At 41.0% G+C, this 22,208-nt stretch overlaps 1 protein-coding gene across 8 annotated transcripts in view; it reads right to left on the bottom strand.

Moving 5' to 3' along the window:
• The window catches only part of dnah9l (dynein, axonemal, heavy polypeptide 9 like), a 49,755-nt gene that overhangs the window by 8,775 nt on the left and 18,772 nt on the right, over positions 1-22,208 (bottom strand). For 3 of the 8 annotated variants that reach the window (XM_046051275.1, XM_046051277.1, XM_046051280.1), the window contains 45 exons: positions 20,946-21,073; positions 20,635-20,783; positions 20,378-20,528; positions 20,049-20,180; positions 19,174-19,347; positions 18,843-19,047; positions 18,124-18,289; positions 17,865-17,967; positions 17,393-17,530; positions 17,189-17,290; positions 16,676-16,837; positions 16,328-16,411; positions 15,870-15,979; positions 15,587-15,749; positions 14,832-14,955; positions 12,906-13,048; positions 12,627-12,788; positions 12,285-12,344; positions 12,019-12,192; positions 11,732-11,878; positions 11,470-11,583; positions 11,161-11,304; positions 10,349-10,531; positions 10,202-10,207; positions 9,357-9,458; positions 8,762-8,896; positions 7,665-7,838; positions 7,299-7,431; positions 7,064-7,166; positions 6,692-6,814; positions 6,368-6,572; positions 5,868-6,032; positions 5,577-5,717; positions 5,099-5,269; positions 4,907-5,029; positions 4,599-4,792; positions 4,302-4,450; positions 3,833-3,960; positions 3,527-3,664; positions 3,269-3,358; positions 3,000-3,191; positions 2,762-2,881; positions 1,723-1,782; positions 1,139-1,321; positions 340-522 (listed from right to left, as the gene is read on the bottom strand). In XM_046051275.1, the coding sequence (XP_045907231.1) occupies positions 340-522; positions 1,139-1,321; positions 1,723-1,782; positions 2,762-2,881; positions 3,000-3,191; positions 3,269-3,358; positions 3,527-3,664; positions 3,833-3,960; positions 4,302-4,450; positions 4,599-4,792; positions 4,907-5,029; positions 5,099-5,269; positions 5,577-5,717; positions 5,868-6,032; positions 6,368-6,572; positions 6,692-6,814; positions 7,064-7,166; positions 7,299-7,431; positions 7,665-7,838; positions 8,762-8,896; positions 9,357-9,458; positions 10,202-10,207; positions 10,349-10,531; positions 11,161-11,304; positions 11,470-11,583; positions 11,732-11,878; positions 12,019-12,192; positions 12,285-12,344; positions 12,627-12,788; positions 12,906-13,048; positions 14,832-14,955; positions 15,587-15,749; positions 15,870-15,979; positions 16,328-16,411; positions 16,676-16,837; positions 17,189-17,290; positions 17,393-17,530; positions 17,865-17,967; positions 18,124-18,289; positions 18,843-19,047; positions 19,174-19,347; positions 20,049-20,180; positions 20,378-20,528; positions 20,635-20,783; positions 20,946-21,073 (6,236 nt within the window). Of the gene's footprint in view, positions 1-339; positions 523-1,138; positions 1,322-1,722; positions 1,783-2,761; positions 2,882-2,999; positions 3,192-3,268; positions 3,359-3,526; positions 3,665-3,820; positions 3,961-4,301; positions 4,451-4,598; positions 4,793-4,906; positions 5,030-5,098; positions 5,270-5,576; positions 5,718-5,867; positions 6,033-6,367; positions 6,573-6,691; positions 6,815-7,063; positions 7,167-7,298; positions 7,432-7,664; positions 7,839-8,761; positions 8,897-9,356; positions 9,459-10,201; positions 10,208-10,348; positions 10,532-11,160; positions 11,305-11,469; positions 11,584-11,731; positions 11,879-12,018; positions 12,193-12,284; positions 12,345-12,626; positions 12,789-12,905; positions 13,049-14,831; positions 14,956-15,586; positions 15,750-15,869; positions 15,980-16,327; positions 16,412-16,675; positions 16,838-17,188; positions 17,291-17,392; positions 17,531-17,864; positions 17,968-18,123; positions 18,290-18,842; positions 19,048-19,173; positions 19,348-20,048; positions 20,181-20,377; positions 20,529-20,634; positions 20,784-20,945; positions 21,074-22,208 lie in introns of those variants that run through there. The other 5 variants (XM_046051276.1, XM_046051278.1, XM_046051279.1 and 2 more) reach the window with 4 other exon arrangements.

Raw genomic sequence — 22,208 nt, 5'->3', positions numbered from 1 at the left:
GCAGGATGGATTTGTGTGGCACTACAAGAGACTCCCTAATGACAATACAGGAAGACGGCTTCTTATTCTTTCAGTGTACACAAAGCTTCTCATTTCAGAGTTCTTCAAGAGTTCTAGGTGATGCAATCTTCATTTTGAGGAGCACTGGTACGAACACCACTGCTATGGGACATAGAGGCTCTCACCATTATGTATACAATAGTCAGACCAGGGTATAATTAGGCTAAAACCCATGGGCACCAGTGTGGGTCGCTAGTGCCTCTCTTAAGGCGTTGGGGAGTGCACAGCCATCTGGCTTCCGTTACATACGCACACATGCTAAGCATAATATAAGCTTACCTTGAGTCCCAGGTCAAGCTCCTTGAGTGAGCGCCGGATCTCGGAGATGAGTGTGTTCATGCGCTCACACTCCTGGAAGCAGACCAGGATGTACGGGGAGCGTTCAGCTGTCTTAGAGGTGATGTCGGACATATTGTACTCCTCTGGTAACTTCTCCACTACCTCATCTAAAATAGCTTTGACCTGAAGGACGGCGGAGTCAGTAATTATTAAGAGCATTAAAGGGGAATTTCCCAGTTCTCTCTATCTTGTTCCTCCACGAGATAGAGAATTAAGAGTAATCTAAAACTGCTGCTATTTTGAGTAATTCAAAGAAATGACTTGTAGAGAAGCTTGTGGCACTAAATTTGTGTGTCAGTATCTTGTGTTCTCAGTATGTGTTTCCTAGGTTTAGCACAGGTTCAGTCTAGAGCTGCAATAATTAGTCGATTAATAGATTAGTCAATTAAAAGAAATTGTCAACTATCTTGATAATCGGTTAATCGTGTCAGTTCTTTTTCAAGCAAAAATGTCAAACATTTGCTGGTTCCTGCTTCTTTAATGTAATGGATGTACTGCTTTGTCATTTATGATAGTAAATGAAGAGTCTTTGGGGTTTGGACTGGAGTTTGTAGGTTGTTGGTTGGTTTCTTTTGTGGTTATTTTATAGACTAAATGGTTAATCATGAAAATAATCTGCAGATTAATCAACAATGAAAATAATGGTGACTTGTAGCCCTAGTTCAGTCAGTTAATGAATAATAATGTCTTGTAATTCCCGTCAAAAAACTACAGTAATTGAACATGTAGTTGTAACTACCTTCTCCTCCAGGGTCTGTGAGGCTCCCTCCCCCATCACAGCATCAGGAGACTGCAGCTCCAGCAGAGTGTGGAAAAGGTTATCTGACGTCACTGTCAAGAACTCAATTTCTGCGTTGGGGTGCAGCCCATAATGCACTGGGCTCTCATGGGGGAGCATCTCATCAATGAAATCATGGTAGCCCTGAGGATAAAGGGAGAGGAATTGGTGAATGCCATCCATCTACTATTGTTATTTATTCATAAACTACACTAAGTCATTTGGCATTTGTGTGTAAAATGTTCAACAGTCAGACGTTGTGTAGTTACTTAGTGTTCATGGGAACTTTTAACCTTTTCCACAAGCTTTTATGGACTGCCCTTGTGGGAACTTAACATTTAACCTTTTTTTAAAAACCTATTTATCCAGGGACAGCAGACTGAACTTGCAATTTTCAGTAATAACTTGCTTTACATCCACAGAAAGACACGCCAGTATGCAGTTACATTCAGACCAGTTAAATGTTCAACATTAGGGATACCTGGCAACGTAAATTCAATCATTTCAAGGAAATGTTTCCTCAAATGGTTTCAATCTCTACTTACCTGGTAGTCCAGGTTGGAGGGTACGACAAACCCAGGAGCCAAAGCAAGCTTACGGTCAAACTGGGAAATAAAACAAGTATAAAAAAGTTTTAGCTTCATATCACTAACATTACAAAAGTACAAAACATAAAATTATCGCCACTCAGGTAGCCAAAATTGCTTGGTCCAACAGTGGCCTAAATCTGGCATGTCTAGTTGCCAGAAACTCTTTCGCTTGCATGTGGAGTCTCTGGCCCAAAAGCTAGCCAACTTGTTGCTAACTGGAGCTTATACTCAGCCCAACATGGTCCAAGTCTCTACTCCAAAAACACAGTTAAATCTGGCAGTCATATACTGTCTGCGACAAAGCCAGTTCACATTTGGTCCTTTTGTACTAGAATACGGCCGAGTGTGCCAGCGCTCAATCTCAATCAGCTCCGTAGGTGCTGATTGAGATTTACACTGGGGACGCTGGGGACATGTTCCCACCACATTTTGAATTGGCTGATTTTTTATTTTTTGAAATATTCTGAAAAATAGCTTGCAAGAAATGTTAAATAACAAATGAAAATGCTTTGATAAAGGTTTATTTGCACAATAAGAAAACATGCAATGCAATTTCAAATATAGAATAAACAAATGTGCACTGTCCTAAAAAAAGTAACTTAAGCTAAAAAAAAACAAGCAGCTGATTACTGCATTATATTACCAATATATTTTTTATGAACTGTCACCTGCCAGTTTCTCTTTATATAAATAAAGACATTTCCACCCTAAATTGGAGCAGAAAATCTCTCTAGAACGCAGGAAATTAAGTGTTAAATGCTCCAAATCATCCCTCAAATAGTTCAGCATTACATGTTTCTTCAAAAACTGTTAAAAATCTTCTCAACTTGTTTCTGATCATCACCAAGTCTTGTGATCCAAGTGTATCATCACGCCCCTAATCTGAGCCCTTATGTCCCCACCACTTTTCAACACAAAGTGACGCCCTTGATCAGCTCAGTCGCACCCACATTTTCTCGCTTTGTCTTTCTCCCTTGAGAACAAACGTACAGACCTGGTTGGGCTGCATGTATTCTTCCAGGTATGTTCTGCAGAGCCGTCTGTCCCAGTCATCAGTGATGTGTCCTCCATACATGATCTCCCCAAACAGATACCTCAGGTCCTCCCATGGCACCTTCATCATCATAATCATTATGAAAACCACTGCCAATACAGTCATCATCTTCAAATCATCCTCATCATGCTGTGTGTGCACCATGTCATCCACTCATAACACCAACAACACATCCCACCTGTGCATTAGCCTCCAGGTAGTTGTACAGGACATTAACTGATATTGTCAGGTCTCCAGTGTTGAAGGGATACTTTCTGTTCCATCCCTGGGGTCCAAACTTCCTCCTCTCTGCCACACATGCATGGAAGTAACACAGAGAGAAGAGGATGGTCTTAAACTCCTGCTCACGGCTGCACTGGTCCAGGATGTCCTAGAAAGACACCAATGAATGAATAAATTAATAAACAAATAAGCACTCCTAGCACAAAGTAGACATTAGACACTGACCTGGTCAAAGTTATCCAGAGCAGCATGCAGATTGGCATGCATGCCCGTAGGAGGTTCATTGGTGATCTTGATAGCATTTTCCAGAATGCCCTGAGGAAAATATACACGATCAAAAGATTCACATCTCTATTTAAAGTGAAGAACTGTAGTGTACATTGCAGCACTAATGCAATAGGGGTGCAGCAACGTTTCGTGGAAACCTACATCCATTACATGCATATGCTGGATGACCTAACTGCATGTACACTGCATCTCTACCTGTGGGATAATGTGTTCCTGGGGTGTAGGTGCCGGCTCAGCGCTCATAAACACTCTATAGTCTGGATGACTGTCTTCACAGCAGCACTCCAGGAGCTTCTCAAGTGAACCCAGCCAGCGAGCAACCAGGTGGATGTTCTACAGGGAGGTGAATGAAAACACACAATCAAAGTTTTGTATCGTAAATAGAGTATTTAGAGTACAAACTTAAAGTTCAAATTCAGTCAAATATTTCTATCCTATGATGAAACATTAGTTCTATTTATCCAAATATTCAGAGTAAACCCATCTCACTTCCAATCAGACCTGCAATATAACCCAGTGGCCTTCCTTGGCAGCCTTTTCCATGGCAACCTCAGCCACAGCTTCCTGGCCCTGACCCAAGGATACATTGTGCAGCTTCCCAAGGTCGATAGTGAAACCAAGCTTCCTTCCTGGGAATACACAGGATTGAATATTAAGCATTTCTATATGTTAATGTAGACTAAAACGTCCCCTTGTCAAAAATCTTATCATATTCCCACTGAAATACATCCGTCATCCTTTATTATTATCACTGATCATTCTTATGGTTTCAAAGTTGTTGTTTTTTTGCCTAATACAGGTGGCAATTTTCTTAAAAAACACCAGGCACACTTCTTTAACACAGAAATATTACTTTGCATGAGTAAAGAATGAGCAATTAATGTCCATTAAAACACATTAAAATGTATAAGTATGTTATGCGTGAGTGCGTGAAGTCTGTGCAGGTTTCCAGCTACTCTGTTGACAGTACCAAGTGATTCTACATCTTTAAGTGGGTCCACTCCAGGAGAGAGGATGAAGAACACAGGTGAGGCTGGACCACTTTCTCTGAAGGACTTTGCAAATTCAGTCTTTCGGCCCTCTGTATAATTTACCCCAAGCTTCTCCTCCACAAAGTTCCTACAGTATGCAAATAGGAAGAGTGGGAATAGTCTGGGTTTACAAAAAAGTGGATAATTCAAAAGGAACGGCAAAATGACAATGCATTACAAGGAAGAGGTGATATTTAAAATTAACAAGTAACACAAGAGGGAAAATAACTCCTCACCTAAGAGCATAGGTCATGCGGTCAGGCCTCAGGGCTCTCATCATGATGAGTTTCTGCAGGGAGCTCTTCCCTTTCCATTCCTGAGGAAACATCTCCTTCTCTGGACACTCTGACTCCACCATCTTCTTCCAGCGCTTCGGAGAGCCTTCAATGTCCCGGTCCAGACCCCGAAACTCATCAGTGAAACTCATCACCTGGGCAAAGAGAAGGGACAACAGGTGGCGTTAGACAATATCATCTTTGGATGTGAGCCAGCAAAAATAAATAAATAAATAAATAAAAGTCCTGTGTGCTCTGTGTGAACGCACCTTGATGGCACTCCACGCTGAGTTCGACAGAAAGTCGAGGGGGCTGATGTAGCTGTGGTCAATGTTAAAACGTAGCAGGAAGTCCAGCTCTCGCATGTCTATCTCCTTACTCATCAGGAGCAACTAAAAGAGGGAGAACACAGTCAGGGACAAAACACACTCTCTCACACTGATACAGACACACAGACACACCTGGAAGGCTAGCTGTGCAGTAAAGGTGAGCTTGTCTCTCTCAAACAGTCCCCTGCTGATGTAGTTAAAGGTGGAGTAGGTTACACAGTCTATGAGCGTGTTTACTCTGCTCTTCACATCCTCAGAGGCCTCCGCCATCGCCACCGCCTTGTGGAAGACCACGTTAAAGGCCTGAGAACAAGACGGAAAATGGATCTGAAGGAACTTTATTGAAGGTTTATTAAGTAGTTGGTCATGATTGTTGCATACATGTCCCATCACATATTTCTGTATTTTCTCACAATTTATGTATTTTTCATCTTAGGTTGTCCAGGATTTACCACGTGTGATCTTCATTAAGGATTACATAACATTACTCTCAGTGACTGCAATGCATTTGCTAGGTTTTGTAGGATTTAAATTGGAGGGATACTTTTACATAAGTTATAATCAATATGAGTGTCTACTTCTTCTGTCACTTCCTTTCTGTCCTGGTTACCTTGAGGCTGAACTGGTACATGGGGTTGATCTTATTCAGATCGTTCATGATAAAGTAGAGAAGAGAAGCCCTGACAGCAACAGGACGGTAGTGTTCTCTGGCTTCGTTTATCTTCACCTCATTTACTTTAGCTTCCAGGACCTGAGGAGGAGACATGGAGTTAGATGACAGATCAAGAGATGGAACAGGTAGGTGGAGCACAGGAGGAAATATGGAAGGAATATGTTGAAGTATGAACGATGCAAAACAGGTGGACTCAACAACAAAGCACACACATTACACACTAGTTACCTTCATCTCAATCTCAGCAGCAGTGTGCTTGGTGGTCTCGAGCTTCTCCACCAGCACGTTGTCACCCAGAAAGTTGCTCTCCGCAGCAGACAGCCTAGTCAGCAGCTCGTCTTCCAGAAGCTTCAGCTCAATCTTGAACATGTTCTGCTGTTTGGTCAGTTCACTCTGGAGAAAGTTCACACATACAGTTTGGATCATTTTGGGAATTGCTTACGGTACATAACAGTATTTCCCCTTATTGCAACAATGGCAGACACATTATCAGCTCTGCTGGATTTAACTGAAATTTATAATAAAAAAACCTAAAACTAAACCAAAACTTGAGAGTTCAAGTTATCTGATCTAAAAATACTTTTTGCCCCACACTACTATTATAATACAGTATTGTGTAATAAACAATGTTTACAAGTGCAAGAACATTATATTTTAAAACAAGTGGACCAATGCCAATTTGCCATAACATGGAGGGAAAGAGGATCCTGATTACTCTTTAACCACACCTTGAGGTGCTCGAGGTCTGGTCTTTCCTGATTCACCACCTGGGCCAGGAGCTGGTCCTCTAGACCATCCCTGGTCACTGTAAAATTGATGAGGGTGGTCTGGGCTTGAATCTCTGGCTTGTAGTGAGGATTGGCCAACTTAGTGTGGAGGATCAGTCTGAAGCCTGGGTGGAAAAAACACTCCTTGTCCCCAACCTTTATACAACTGTGAGAGAGCGGAACAGAGGGAGGATGGGTAAAGCACAAGAGGACAGGGCAGAAAACGAAGAGGAACAAATGGCTGTTTTGTATGTACAGTGCTCAGGTGTGCGTCTCTTGTGTTACCTGCCCTTCTTGATGGTGTGTCGCCCCAGCAGAGGGTCAATAACAGGGTCAATGGTCTCTTCAAGGTTCTCTATGAGGACAGTGTCTCCTGCCACTACGGCCTGTTCTATCACATCTACATAGCTGGTACAACATTTAACATTTAATATGAAAATGAAACAATAATTAAATTTAGAGTCAGTTCTCCCAGATAGAGAAAATGATAGTGATGCTATAGGACGAAAGTAGCACAACATTTGGTGGTGGCGGGTTTGTGATGGTAAAATGCTTCACAGTAAAAGATTTCCCACAAAGAGATTTGGATATGTTTAAGTGCATACATTTAAACAGAATACATCAGCTATATATAAAAAAAAACTAGAAAACACTCACCCTCTCTGCCCTAAACTGACAACCTTGAGGGTGCTGCCACATCGACTCTTGATCCACTTAATGCCTTGAAGCTGAGGATCAATGAGGAGAGGCCAGCGCTCACCTAGAGCAACACGCACATGACCCACACACAGTATTATTGGGCAAACACAGCACTGCACAGTTTGTATTGACTGCGAAAAAGGGGCTAACTTCACTATGGTGATGTGAGAGTTTATTTAATGCCACTACTCACAGTTAGTGAGAATGGTCGCATTCTGAGTTGACATTTTGTCTCCTGGTAAGCCTTCATTGTTCCACTGGGCCACCGTCGCATCATCAGTCAGCATCAACACTGGATCTAAGCCTTCGGTCATAGGGATGGGCATCTGATGAAGATGATATGGAATAATGAGAAAAACAAAAGGAGATGGGGAATCTAAACATAATCTTCTGTTCTAAGAACAAGCATCCGTGGGAATGATAGAGGGAGGAAAAGGAATGTGGAGAAGGAAGTGACAGATTTTCACATCGATCACAAAGATAGCCTTTTAATTTAGGAATATATTTTTCAATGTAGAATAATTCTGGGAAAATCTTTCAGTGTTTGTAACATTGTGACCTTCTGGCTGCGCAAAAATGGCATCCAGAGGTTGTCCAGCAGCTCCCTCCTGTACTTCTTGGAGAAAGAGCCGGCATAGGAGATGAAGGCTGCAGTCAGGAGGACATCCCCACTGAGAGTTTCCTCCTGTTCATGGTACTCAGCCACAGAGTGGGCCCAGCGCACATTCTCACTCTGAAAAATGCAAATGCAGTATACATTAGGCTGAGGTGGTATCTATGTTTTCATGACTTCAATCCTGACATTTCACAGAGGTAAATACAGTAAACCTTATGGCCCATAGAATAATGAATAGACAGGAACGGAGTGTCCTTCCATAGATTCTTGCTGGAGAAGCCAATGACACTTGTTGCTGTGGTGTACACGACATATCAGTGCGCTGAAAGGGTAAGATGTGCACATAGCTTCGTCTGTGTTGGCTGGCTCACCTTTATCACCAGGACTGAAGCCAAACTACTCCCAAACAGGTGTAAAGGCATTTTTCTTGTTGACTAGTTGTCAACAAGAAAAATCTGATGTGTGTATTGTTATCCCCGCCACACTGCAGTTGGGGGTTCACTATCTTGCAGACTGGAGAAGCTGGGGAATGATCTTCTGATTAGTGGGTGACCGGCTCTACCTCCCGAGCCACCCACAGCCATGCGCGAGCGGCAGGTGAATGCAGTGGATAAGTGGAAAAGGTGAGCAATGTTGTCAGCCGGTGTGTGTGTTGTTTACCAACTTCTTGAAAAGTGAAGGGGGTTACAGCGTTGACGATGATGTCAGGCAGTTTCACGTGGCATTGCTAGCCTCGTTGAGGGCGTACACTACAATACATCTGCTCAATACAGCATCACTGTACCAGTTTTATAGCAAGAGAAGTGTATTTTTGATGGTATTGAAAGTGATACTGTCAGGACTTTTAAACTGTATATCTATACTGTTATACCGTGATTCTGCCCAAGCCTAGTATACATACAGTGAGAAGTATCTACTATAATACTGTTAGTAAGGTGTAACAAGTACTCTATACAACATACTGCACTACTACAAAATGCCTGAAATCAACTAAGAAACATGAATTAAACTGATCTCTCATTGGTCTCTGCTGTGCCCACCTCCAGTCCTTTGACCAGCCGATTGGCTAGTTCTATTGTCTTGTTGGTGCGGTTGACCTCTTCCTGAAAGCGTAGTTTTTCTGATGTGGCTTTCTCAAATGCTGTTGTCAGAGCTTCCAGGCTACTGTCCAACTCCTGAGAGAGACAGGAAGAGGAATTTCCAAAAAATATGACGACACGTCACTGTTGATGTTCCTGAATAAACTCTATCTTAGTTATATTTGAAATTATTTCTACGCAATGTGCAAACTGTAAACAAAAGCAGTAGTGTGAAACCACATGGACATAGACAACCTCTGTCTAGAATGTGCTTAGGAATTTCTAGTATTACCGGCAACAAGCTAATCAAACACTTCCAGGAGTAACTAGAATTATAGAGAAATTCCTGCAGCAGAAGTGGTGTTGGATTATAGTAAACTAGTAAAATAATGCAGAGCCGTAGGACCTACGAACAAACTGCAGTCACGTTATTAAAATGAAGGGGCTTGCCATTTGTTTTTCAGTCTAAATATATTTACAAAAGCAAGGAAAGAAATCTAGAAAGAAAACAATGAAAGAAAGACAAAGAAAGGAATGATGACCTAAACCGACTTACAGCGAGTTTCCTCCTGATGGCCTCTAGTTTCTCAGCAGCCTCGGCCAGATCAGCATTGGCCTGAGACAGACGCATCCTCTTCATCTCTACCTCACATAATACCTGTTGACAAAACAAACACACACACACACATACACAGCAGTATGACCCAAAGTTATCCATTAATTTAATGGCTCCACTAGAAATACAGTACAATTTAGAAGCTTATAGTTTAAGCAGTAAAAAACCATGCAATTCTTTTAGGCATGCAGACAAAACCACAACCATTAACATCAGTCTTAAACAACCAAGATCATTATTAAAACACTTTATTTATGTGATCACATAATATAATATATCAAGCACATACTGTATATTTGAATTAATGCCAGACATGCCAATATAATCAATATATGTTGATAGCTAATTGCACATAAATCGGTATTGGTGTTTATCACAGCTGATAAATGACAAACAGAGAAACAGAAGACGTAGCTTTCAATCATGTTATGATGCATAGGAGTGTTTTTGATGCATAGGTTGTCACAACCACAAATCCACCACAAAAAAACACAGCTGCCATTATTAGCTGTACTTTTGTTCAAAGTAGTATTTATAGCAATAAAAAAAGTTTAGTTTTTAAAACTGCATTATGTCATGTTTTCTTGGTGAGGACTCATACCTACACGTAACAATTGTTAGGGATAATCTTTGTTTATTTTTTGTGTTTCTGAAAAGACGAAAAATGAAAGAAAAATCGGCCAATATATCAGAATATCGGGTTTTAAAATCCTAAAATATGAAAATCAGTACACTCGTATTTGAAATCCTACAATATAAAGTCAACAAAGCAGAGCTGTACTTACAAAAATCTATCCAGGGCAGCACAGTAGTTGGGGAAACAGAAAAACACTCATCAAACAACAAAAACACAGTTTCGGTACACTGAGAAAGATCAAGCTCTGGCTTAGATGACACTAACTATTTATGACAGATGCTGTACGTGTGTGTACCTCATGGAAACGTATGATGTTGATCACCCAGGCACACAGCCCCGCAGCAGCCGAGGATTTCTGTCGTACAAACTCAGGGTTGAACTCCGGGTCACTGAGGTGCTCATCTCTTACACACCTTACTGTGGCCTCCGGGATGTTCTCTTTGTCAAAGTTCACCAGAGCCTGCAGGAAGTCATCCACCTGCATGTGCATTTGTGTGCAGAGGTGTGTGTGGATTAGATAAAATGGAGTCACCTGAAAATCTCCAAATATAATACTTTTGCAGAGTTTTTAGATTTTAAATCATGAGCAGGAATTGAGAAGTAAAATAAAATAAAAATAAACTAAGCTACACATCGTATTGGCAGCTGTCTAATGTAACACAGTGTTTGCTAAAATCTCTTTTTCAGTTTCATGTATAGCTTTCTTTAACAAGGAAAGTGCCTCTCTGAGATAAAAAATCCATCAAGAGGTCAAGATAGCAGCAGCACACAGAATATGAATTACAGAGGTTATAAAACATTCAGTATACTACAGTGTTTCAGCAAAATAGATAAAATATGAAAAGAGAAATCACTGCCCCCAGCAGTCAATAAGCCATTGTAAGAAATATAAAAAAACAGATAAACAAACAAACAATAAATATTCAATTCCCAGTTATGTTTGCAGTTCAGACAAGGGACGAGGAATGAAAAAGCAATAACTTATTTTAAACGTGACAGTGTTATTTCAGCAGTGGAGGGAATTTATTGGTGATGGACCTTTTGGCTTTGTGGAAGTCAACCATTTATCTAATAAACACAGGACAAGACTTCACTGTAAAACATCACCTTGCTCATGACCATCTTGGAAGCCTTCCAGCTGCGATCTTTGGGGATTCGGCCTTGGGGAGACAGTAACACCAGAACAGCTGCTGAGACATTTGTGACAATAGCTGGGGGGTTGGGGAACGTCCTCAGCTCTGTCAGGTTCAACTGGATGAGCACAGACACACACAAACACATACATTTGGTGGGGACTGGTATTGAGCACTTTTTGAATATTTTGCACCACTAGCTATGGGCACATATAAAACAAATTGACTGAAATAAAATACGACACGATTCAGGTCTGTATTTATGTGGACACAAGTGATTTACCCTGTTTAGTGTATTGAGGGCTGCATTGGCAGCCTGTAGGGCAGGTTCAGCCTTGGCCAGGTCCTCCTCAGTCTCTTGCTGCTGTTTGGTCACTTCAGCTTGGATTGCTGCCACCTGAAGAACCAAAACAAAAACAACACAAACATGGGAAGTCTACTTTGAATGGATTGTTTGTTTGGCTGATTTCTGTCCCATGTCATTACTCCTTCATCACATATACTGTAAAATCAAGTATTGGCATGAATGTGGCATTTACCCTTACCCTTTGCTCCTCTGCATCCGCCACAGCTCTCTCTTGGTTAAGCTTGTCAGTCTGTTGTCCTATTTTAGCAATGAGAGCCTCTATATCTGTGTTCCTCTGCCACAGCTCTACCTCCTGCACTGCTAGCTTGGCTTTCAGATCTTCTACCTGAGCAAGACAGACAGGAAGAGACCGGTCAAAATATAAAGAAAATGGCACAACAGATTGAGAGAATATAGTTTATAGACAGACAAAGAAGATAGTTGATGGTTGCCTGCATTTATACAGTATATCACATATTGTCTGACCTGTGAGGCAGTCGTCTGCAGTTTCTGTAGGCCGTTTTCTAACCGTTCCATCTTCTGGGTCAGCTCTGTGCGTTTTTTTCCCAGCAGGTTGCCATACAGTTTCATAAACTCCAGGAAGCTCTTTGGGGTGGTGTAGTTAAAGTGTTTCTCATTCTGCTGGTACTTGACACTCACCTGTACAGTGTGGATAAACAACAAACCGTGAGATGATGACAGAGAAGGTGTCAGGAGTGATTATCAGCCACGGCGCTTTTGCAATAACTCACCTCATTGACACTGGTGTGGGCGTAGGAAATGAACTCACTGATAGATGCACGCACATTTGGCTGTACAGGATAAACATGCACAGGGATTTAGGGAATTATTATACTGGCAGGCAATGGTTAGAGTAACCAAATTTTTTAAGAGACTTAAATTGTGCCATACAATCATTGTTTAGTTGTTTTATATTTATGGATCTGACTGGCACACTACCTACATTTCCACATTAAGTAATAATTCATACGTTTTCTATTCTTAAATTCCCAAAAACCAGAGGAAAAAGATAAAATGAAATATTCAATATGTAAAAAAAGTGCAATATAAATGCTAGTCGAATGTGCTGTCACCTCCAGTCCAGGTATCTTCTCTATGAAAGTACAGCTGACAGACTGCAGGGCGAGCTGAGGCCAGGGGTGGAACCAGTCTATGGCTGTACAGTTCACCAGAGCTGGAAACTTACGCGCACGGGTCCGCAAAGTGAACCCGACTGGGGAGAAACACAACACGACCTAAAAGACAAAAAGCGTGGTGGCAGACATATTTTTTTAAATCTATGGGAAAGTGTGTTTTAATAAAGCAAGCAGGTATCATATTACTCTTAATATTACATAAGTAATGTTTAAGACCTTGAGCTGTCTTCGTATCCGCTCAATAAAGAAGCTCCAGCAGTTGTCTCTGGAATCTATGAGTCCTAATCCTCTCAGCTCCATACGGATCGAGGTCACAATCATATCCACTTCTTCATCACTAAACAGGTCTGGAATATCCCCTAATTAACACATACATTACAATGTTAGCTCGAAGTGTGTATTTGTTCCTATTTACAGTATAATGTGAGTACAGAATTCAGCACTGTTCAGTGGAGTTTCTGATGCCTCTTGGGTTCATATCTATTGCTCACTGACAGTCAGTGTATTTTTATATAGCTGCTAAAAATCAAAAGGTCATAAAAAACACTTTTTAAAAGTAAAGGGCCAGATTTACTAAAGGTTTGCGTGAGTAAAAAGGTGTGAAAACTTGATATCACCAGCAAATTAACATGTAAGCTGATCCACTAACAGTGTGCATGGAGAATTACATCTTTCAAAAGTGCAAGACAGCACCTGTCGTTCATTTATTACTTCTGCCTTAATGAATATGCAATTTGGGACTTTTCAATTTTATTGTGGAAAGTAATGGGCGGGTAACATGCAAATATATTTATTTACTACACGCAATGTGATCTAAGAAGCCTAAAAGCAATTGCATGTGAGTGCAACAACATCTGTATTTAATACGTTTGAAAGGAAGGTGCAAACCGTCAAGTGTTGCGCAGAGATGGCTGCTGTTATTGTTGCCAGAAGGATACACAGCCGTGATGAAAGAAGACGTAGAGAAATTAACAATATTAGATAATATTATTCTAAACCCAATATATAGAAATACAATTATTTTATTTTATTTATTTGATGATCTATATCAATTGAATAGTTTATTTGTATTTTCCTTGATGCTTTGGCAATACTGTAGTATTAACTTTCATGGGAATAAAGAAAATTTCGTTTCGACCTGACTTCTTTTCTCCGTGAGATGGAAAAATTTAGAAAGTTGCGTGGCACTGCGGAGGGCCCCCAGCTGCAGTAGTGCATGGACCATGCATAAAATTCATCCAGCCAGAGGAAACGATCATCAACTGTTCATAGCGCGTCGGTCGTAATAGCAACACAACCCATTGTAGGTATCGGAGAGGGAATGGGGTGTACAGGGGGTCGGTGATTGTTCCCTCTGGCTGGACGAAGAGCAATCTGCCTTAATTTCCTCGCGTCTGGGTCATTGCAGTTTACTGTATCTGTTTCTGCTGGGGTTTCCCAAAGCAGTTTTTCAGGTGTGCTCTCTCAAGTACTTAGTAAAGTCTCAGTCAGGATGGGCAGGTGCATACGATTTCCACATACTTGGGACGTACTTAAGGAAACAAACCAAGGTTTTTATGCAGTGGCTGCTTTCCCTCACGACTCTCCATAGTGGAAACCAATAACGCAAAACCCTCATTTAAATACTGCCACCTCCATTGTGTTTGCACTTGTTGTCATCTACACAATAATTCTTAGTTGATCACCCTTAACAGGTGCTACAATTGCACATGCAATATTTTAGAATGAACATGCAATTTAGTACTCTTTATTTGGGAAGTTAGTAAATCCGGCCCAAAGTGTAGTAAAATCTGTAAATTTTGTGGCATCCTATAAAGTGCTTCTACTAGCAAGTGTAACCTGGGATTGAAGCCTCATCATCCATACACCACCCCATTAATAAAAAATATAATTCATTAATACATATTGGTTGATGTGTGGTTTCACCCTACTCTAACATTTACCTAACCTGCGTACAAAGTGTCAAAGACAAAATTTGCCTCTTGAAATTTTCACTCAACAATTTGTTGAATTTATGCTCTGAAAGTCTTTGACACTACACATTCACAAAAAAGGTCTTTGATAGAAGAAGGTATGTTTATTCTTCAGATCTGATAATAGTACCTTTTTACAGACTAAAGCAGGATTTCAGTGTAGCCAAACCTGAGGCCAGCATATCGTTGATGAGCACCAGGAAGCGTTCATCTGGAATTTGGGCATCTGTGTGAAGGAACACTGTACCAATGTTCTTCACCCCCACTTTTATATACAACGCAGCTATATCACTCTGGAGAGAAATTGTTGCAGGAGAGGGACAAAGAACACATAAATATGGCATCAAATAAGTCAAGCGAAAGTTGGAAAGAGAAGAACAATGCTAAACTGTCACGACCTTGGATTTGAGTGTGGTGTTTTTCTGTTACTTTGTTAAATGTCCATTTCTGTTTTATCTCTGTGTTCTTGTTTAGGTTGTCTTGTTTTGGTGTTTAAGTATAGCTTCGTTTCCTGTCTACCTTGATTTCCAATGCGTCTCACCTTTGTTTAATTGCCCTGCCTTCTTGTGTATGTGTGGTGTGCCTTTGTATGTATTGCCCTCAGTTGTGTTCAGTCCTTGTGGTGTCATCATAGATTGTGAGTGTTCTGTCCGAGCTTTGTTCCCTCATTTTGGATTGTTCCCTTTGGATTTCCCTTTTGTTTGGACTCTCACCATGTGCTCATACATAAGCCTGTTTATCATAATAAACCTTTCTGAACTGCATCCGCCTCGCCACTGTCTGCATTTTGGGTCCACACTCTGTATTCCTGCCTCAGCACTCAGCCTTTCTGATATAAACGTTAATCTGACAAACAGTGGAATTATTTATAATTTACCTTGAGGTGGAATTACTTTTTGTATGCGTGTGTAAATGTGTGTTTACCTTGAGGTCATTAATGCCGTAGCCTTTCCGCAAAGTAATCTGGAAAACTTCCAGCATACTGAGGAAGGCAGCCAGCCGACACAGACTCTGCTTCCCACTGCCTCCAACCCCGACCAGCAGGGCGTTACCATATGGGGCCTCCAGGATACGACTGATACGACACCTGAACAGAACACCAGAATTAATAGTGTGTGTATGGTCTGGTGGACATAAGTGCTCATTCTGTGTTGATCCTTTGATTGAAATTTGCGTGAATGTGTATCTGTGAGTGTGTGTGGCTTACACATGCTGGATAGCTTCTTCAAACAGTACCAGGTCCATGACAGCATGCAGCTCATTATAATGCTCCAGAGAATCAGCCAGCGTCTTCTGGAGTTTCTCCCAGTCTGAAGCCTGACAAGACGGGCAAATAAACTAACTCTTCAGTGTCCAAGTAACTATGTGTTAACTTCCAGATACATAATGAAATTAAGTTCTTATCAGAAAGAAAGGGAATTAGTTTGCTAATCCTTATTTACTGTCTTGACAGATTAAACATGACAGCAGAATTTGTGCCATAAGGTCTCTGAATATGTGAGCTATGGATAATCCACATACTAAATTGATCAAAGTCAAAAACAATTAAACTCACCTATTCTATTACCACAGTTAATAAAGAATAAATAGATGCTTGAAAGGAGCATTATGGAGTCCAGATCAGAGTAGTTCTGAATAGCTTGTGTGTATATGAATGTGTTGAACCTGGTGATAGCGAGGCTCTCCAACTCCCTGGGCAAAGTGACAATACACCAAAGGCTGGTGGATAAAGATGGACTCATCTATTCCCTGGAGAACATTGGCAGAAACAGAGATATGAAAAAGCACCAAATTACTAAACATGCCACAGTTAAACTGCCCTTCACTGGCTAGAAATAGACCAATTATTTTTAGTTAATCGGTTTGTCATACTTTATGAGAAGCTCTACAAATTAGCGGGAAACATCAAATCTGTTTTTCACATTCTTGGATGTGCCACAAGGGCTTTCTGTTTTAATTAAGCATTTGTTGCCTTCAATTGAACATTTTCACTGTATGTTCCTTGTTTCTTACCTCAAAATATCTCTTGCCAGTGTCCAGCAGGATTTTGTTGAAGAGTTCCACATCTTTTTCTTCCATCAGTTTATCGGAGTAGACCCTGGAGCTCTCATGCAGCCACAGATGTACCAGGTCCATGGGGTAGCGGATACTCTCCGGCAGGGCAAACAGGATACCCTACACACCAACATACATTGAATAAATAATGATGTGATTCAGTTACACACACTTGACGTTTAAAGTATTAGTTTATTGGCAACTCCATCCCCACAAACAGGTATCTCACTGACTGATAGAGATTCAGATATACAGTATGTGTGGCTTGACAGTTGAAATGGGTATTTAATCATTCAGCAACCACTTATTATCCCACTGGAAACTATAGCTACTTGACCCATACATCTGTTAACTGTGAATCCCATTCACGAAATTAAACATCATTCATCCAAGTGTCTTACCAAGGAGACATAAATCATTTCACGTAATGATCTTTAGTATTTTGTATCTGATTGACTGCGTGTGTGTTACCTGGAAAATGTTAGAGAGGTCTCGCAGGTTGAAGATGTAGTGGAAGCGTATGGCTGTAGGGAGGAAGTTCTGGCTGATCTTTTGGTGCAGACAAATGGCTGCCTGGGTCAGCAGAACAAAAAGATGGATAGATGTAGAAATGGTTGGATAGATATTGGAACAGACAAACAGAGTGGCTGATAAGACCAATAGTAGTAGATGCACCTGTATGAGAGTTCCGACTGAGCGGGAGACCCCGTAGCTGAATCCTCCCTGAAGGAAGTGAGCTGACAGGATGCTGGAGAAGATGGTGGCTAATGCATCGGCACTAGGGAAATGTACCGCAAACACTGAAAAATGCCTCTGAAAGGAGTAAAGAGATGTAAAAATTACTTGCCATTAAAACTGAGAGCTTGCCTGAACTAAGGCTCAAAAACCACATATAGCAAACTAAATACAGACTCAAATATACCAACCCTCCCAAAACAAAACAATGATAAATTCCCATCAGCTTCTGGGACACTCTAGGACAAATTTTCTTGCTTCTTGCTTTTACTTAAATCCATTCTGTTAATTTGCAACATGATAAATTATGCTTAAAAAGATAATTAAGTAATTGTAGTAGAAAGAGTAATGGTGATAATAGTACTTTTAGATAATAGTGTGTGTGTGTGTATGTGAGCATGAATGTCTATACCTGTAGTCTGGGGTTGATAGAGAAGCTTCCAGCTGTTGGGTTCATACAGGTGATATACTGGCAGTTATGTATTTCCTTCAGTACCAGTCGCTGTCTGTCATACCTAGAAAGGTTTTGTATATTTAGATCCAATCTAAACATTTAATTCAGTACAACTGGTATCCACTGCACAGCACGTGTGTTTACAGATGTGGATGTTTAACTGTACTGTAGATTTATTCAATTAGCTAATTGCGAATATATTGTTTCTTAGTCTTACCAGTGGCTGTAGTCAAGGTGCTGGCGTATGAGTGTGTGCGGCTGGACGGTCCCATAAACGTCCACCTCTGGCATGTTGAGGTCGTCTATGAAGTAGATGAGTCTCTTAGCGGTAGGAGGAGCAAATTTACGACCAGCTTTCTTCTCCAGGGGTTTCTCCAGGACACCTGAAGTCCATATATTGTATAAGACAGTCGATGAAAATGACTCACAGCAAGTGACTCATTTAACATAGCCAGTGCGTGAATAACACAAAAGAGGTTCTCATTTATGGATTTAAAAATGCAGTCTGCACCAGGAAAAGAGAATAAAAGTTCAGAGAGTCAGAGTAAAAGCTCGTATTGCAATAAATGTTATTTATTTCAGGCAATATTAAAGGTCAAAAGCAGTGCGGTATTGCAACGAGATGTCAATACGCTGTGATACAGGCAGAATCTTATTGAAGCCGGGATTTTCTTTATTCACATAATGTGCTCATTAATATATCAAATATCTAAAAAAATATAAAGCGCAACGACATCTGAAAAAAGGGTTGAAAGGGAAGGTCTGTAATTGGCAACACTGTTGATCAAAAATGTGAAATTATTGTCATCCCAATGCCAAATTCATTACATTTACATCTATTATGTATGATGTTTGCACTTCCAATACATTCTGCAATAACTGTCAATTAGCACTGCTATACCCCCCCCGCCAAAGTCACATTCCTGTGATTCTTACGTTGCAGCATGGCTGATGTGGTGTAGTAGTTGAAAGGGACTTTAGCCACCATGTAGTCCTCTTTCAGCTTGGCGACTTTATCAGACACGAGGATGGTCTTGCCCACACCGGCGTTGCCCACTAACATGATAGGTTTGCCTCTCTGGAGCAGCAGGTCCACGAAGTAGGTCAGACAAATGGTTTCTGGAGTGTGGACCAACACAGTCTGAAACACACATCGTATGATCTGATGGAAAGGGCTTGTCCAAAATGTGGCAAATAATAAGTGCGAACATAATGTACAGAAATTCTGTTATTCGTACACAGTCACACACACACATCATGTACACACCTGTAATGGTACATCAGGCTCCAGCTCAAATGGCACCATCTTCTCGCTCCAGGGAGTGAACTTTTTCATCTCAGAGTCAATGAAATAGTCAAAGACGGAGCCCTGGGAAGGAAACTTCACCGCTCTCATCTCTTTAGACCACCAGCGGCTGAACTCAGCACGATAGTCATTCAGCTGAATAACATAAAATAATGTGATATAATAATCAGAATCAGCTTTATTGCCAAGTAGTAGGGATTTGCATTGCTGATTTGGTGACAAGATATACAAAATATATAAGAATTTATAACAATAATTATTTACATGTGAATCAGATTTGTATATCATAATTTGAATCGTCTGATTATCGACAACGTAAAATACTGCAATAAAAAGGAGCTAGCACAGAACAGAACATTTAGTCTCAGGATGTCAGGATCTCAAGGTACGTGCTGGTGTGTATGGAAGACCTCTACCTCGGACAGAGGTCTGTTGTCTGTTCCAGAGTCTCGACTGAAAACTAAAGGGGACAGAGCGTTTGCTGTCAGGGCCCCGAGGCTCTGGAACAACCTGCCCGAGGAAATCAGGTCGGCTGAGTCAGTGAACTCTTTTAAGTCCCTTCTTAAAACATACTTTTTTAGGAGAGCCTTTCCCGATCTTATTTGACTTTATTTTATCCCTTTTATTTTATTGTATTTTACTAATTTTATATTTATCTTAAACGTGTATTTTAGTCTTTTCAATGTTTTCATGCTTTTATCTTGTATTGTTTTTATATTATTGTCTCTTGGGTATTATTGTCTTTACACTTGTTAAAGCACTTTGTAACTTGTTTTTGAAAAGTGCTCTACAAATAAAGATTATTATTATTATTATTGTTATTAGTCACCACACACATGATCCTGGAAGAGAGCCCCTCCAAACGCCCAGACACAGGCAAAGACAAAGTAGATCTCATAAAGTTCTCGGGGAGAGTCTGCAGGAGTGTTGTCCTCTGTCAGTAGGCAGTCCAACAAGGAACACAGTGTCTGATAGACCAAAACACATAAAATATAACATCTAATTGAACAACACATAGTAACAGATCGATCTTTTGACAATGGCCAGGAATACAACATAGAAATTCAATATCTGGTTGAATAACAGTGTGCAGACATGATGTAAAGATATGTGACAAAGAGATTAAGACTCTGTGGCGTGTAGGTGAGACGTTGTGTGTTCTCACCTGCACCATGCTGTTTTCTGGTATGGGAGTGATGGTTTTGAGGTTGCAGCGGACTTGTTCCAGGCAGGACGGCACATACTTGTCAAACAGAATGGTGAGGTTGGCTCGCTCTGACTGGGCCTGCCGGGTGTCTATCCAACTTGTCACATACCTGGAAATACAGGAATGACAGCACTGCTAACCAAAATACAACTTCAGAAAACTGAATAAATAAGCATGATTTTACGTGTGTGTGTGTGTGAGAGTGTGTGTCTTACGAGCTCCAGCCAAGGTCCTGTGGGTTGACGTAGAGTATTCCTGCCCTGGACACAGTAGCTGGAGTAGCAGCCTTCAGATGAGAGATCTCAAAGAGCAGACGCATGGAGGACGACAAACTGATCCTTTCATTACTGGCAAGAGTCAGAACCTGGACAGATGAGTTTTGTGGAACTAAAGCATTTGTTCAAAAATAAACAGCAGCCACAAAAATGGATGTACAAATATTTCTTTGGGCTTTGGGTCAATGTGGGTCACAATCCAGCATTAGAGGAATGGAAACATAGGACAGAAAACAAACATGCACTCTGACCTTATTGTCATCCATAACTGTGTTGAGTGACTCGATCCACATGGGGTCAATATCCCCGTCCAGAACAATCCATTTGGGTCCATCATGGCCCACCGAGGTCAGCTCTCTCATGGTAGACGAGAACAGACCTAAAGTAAAGGGTAAAACACATAGTGTACACAGTATGTATACTACGGTTGGGTATTGCTTACAGTCACAAGTATAAAACGAGTAGTCTCTTTAAACAAGTCACTTAACTACACTAAAGACACAAACAGAGGTAAAGAGAGGCTGCACGTCCAGCCAATCAAACCGACGACACATGAAGCACATGCAGCTGCAGCCAGAGGCTCCGTGAGTAAAATCAGCTGATCGCTGCAGCGCCACAAAGCATTTAATTGATATGATGGAACGCAGGTATTGATCAGTGACAAATGATGTGAATAGCAAATAAAAACATACAGAGAAATGTTAAATGATACCAGAAGATGAAACCAACGGAATGCCAAACTTGTGGTGATAAACTTGCAACAGTGACGAACATGCCTGAGACTGCAGCCGAAGGTGGGCGGCTGTTAAAATCACATATGGACTTTTTTTATACAGTTTATGGTGCAGGCACATAAGGAAAAAAAAGACGTGCTCTTCTCTTTCTTTCGGTGTGTTGCTTGCGTGTTTGGCTGCAAGCAAAACCATACAAATAGTAATTTTTTGCTGCAATCTGGTTACAAAAAGTATCAAATGAAGTACTGGTTTGACTGGAGACGTTTTGATTCTACTCGATACTGGGCTTTTTCGGTCGATACCATAAAGGTATCGAGTAGCGATACCCATTACTAATGTATACACATATACAGTATATTGTCTATGAAGATTCTCAGTCATCCAGGTCATAGTTATCCAACGAAGGTTAAAGTCAAGGGCAACTGGACTTGGTTGAAGCTACTGGAAGACGTTTTGTCCCTCATCCAAAGGACTTCTTCAGTTCTGACTGACTGGCAGGGAAACTCAGCTATTTAACCTCAGTGGGGTCGTTGGCCCGGGTCATCGATACCGCTGGTTCGTTAGTGTTCCTTGTTGCTGTGACGACAGTCGTTACAGTCGTTAAGACTACCTGTGGCCGAGACTGAACGACCATCGTTGGTATCTTCACCTGAGGCCAATAGGTTACGTTTGTTGAGTTTCCTGGGAAGTGATGAAAGGACAGCATTGTAAGTGGGGGATAAGTGGTGGCGTAGACCCCCTCCCCTGTTCAATGACGGCTTCTCCACCCTGGTGTAGATG

The sequence above is a fragment of the Micropterus dolomieu genome, linkage group LG06 (assembly GCF_021292245.1).
Source record: "Micropterus dolomieu isolate WLL.071019.BEF.003 ecotype Adirondacks linkage group LG06, ASM2129224v1, whole genome shotgun sequence".
In the NCBI taxonomy this organism is placed as follows: domain Eukaryota; kingdom Metazoa; phylum Chordata; class Actinopteri; order Centrarchiformes; family Centrarchidae; genus Micropterus; species Micropterus dolomieu.
This window is presented reverse-complemented; position numbering and strand designations above follow the sequence as displayed.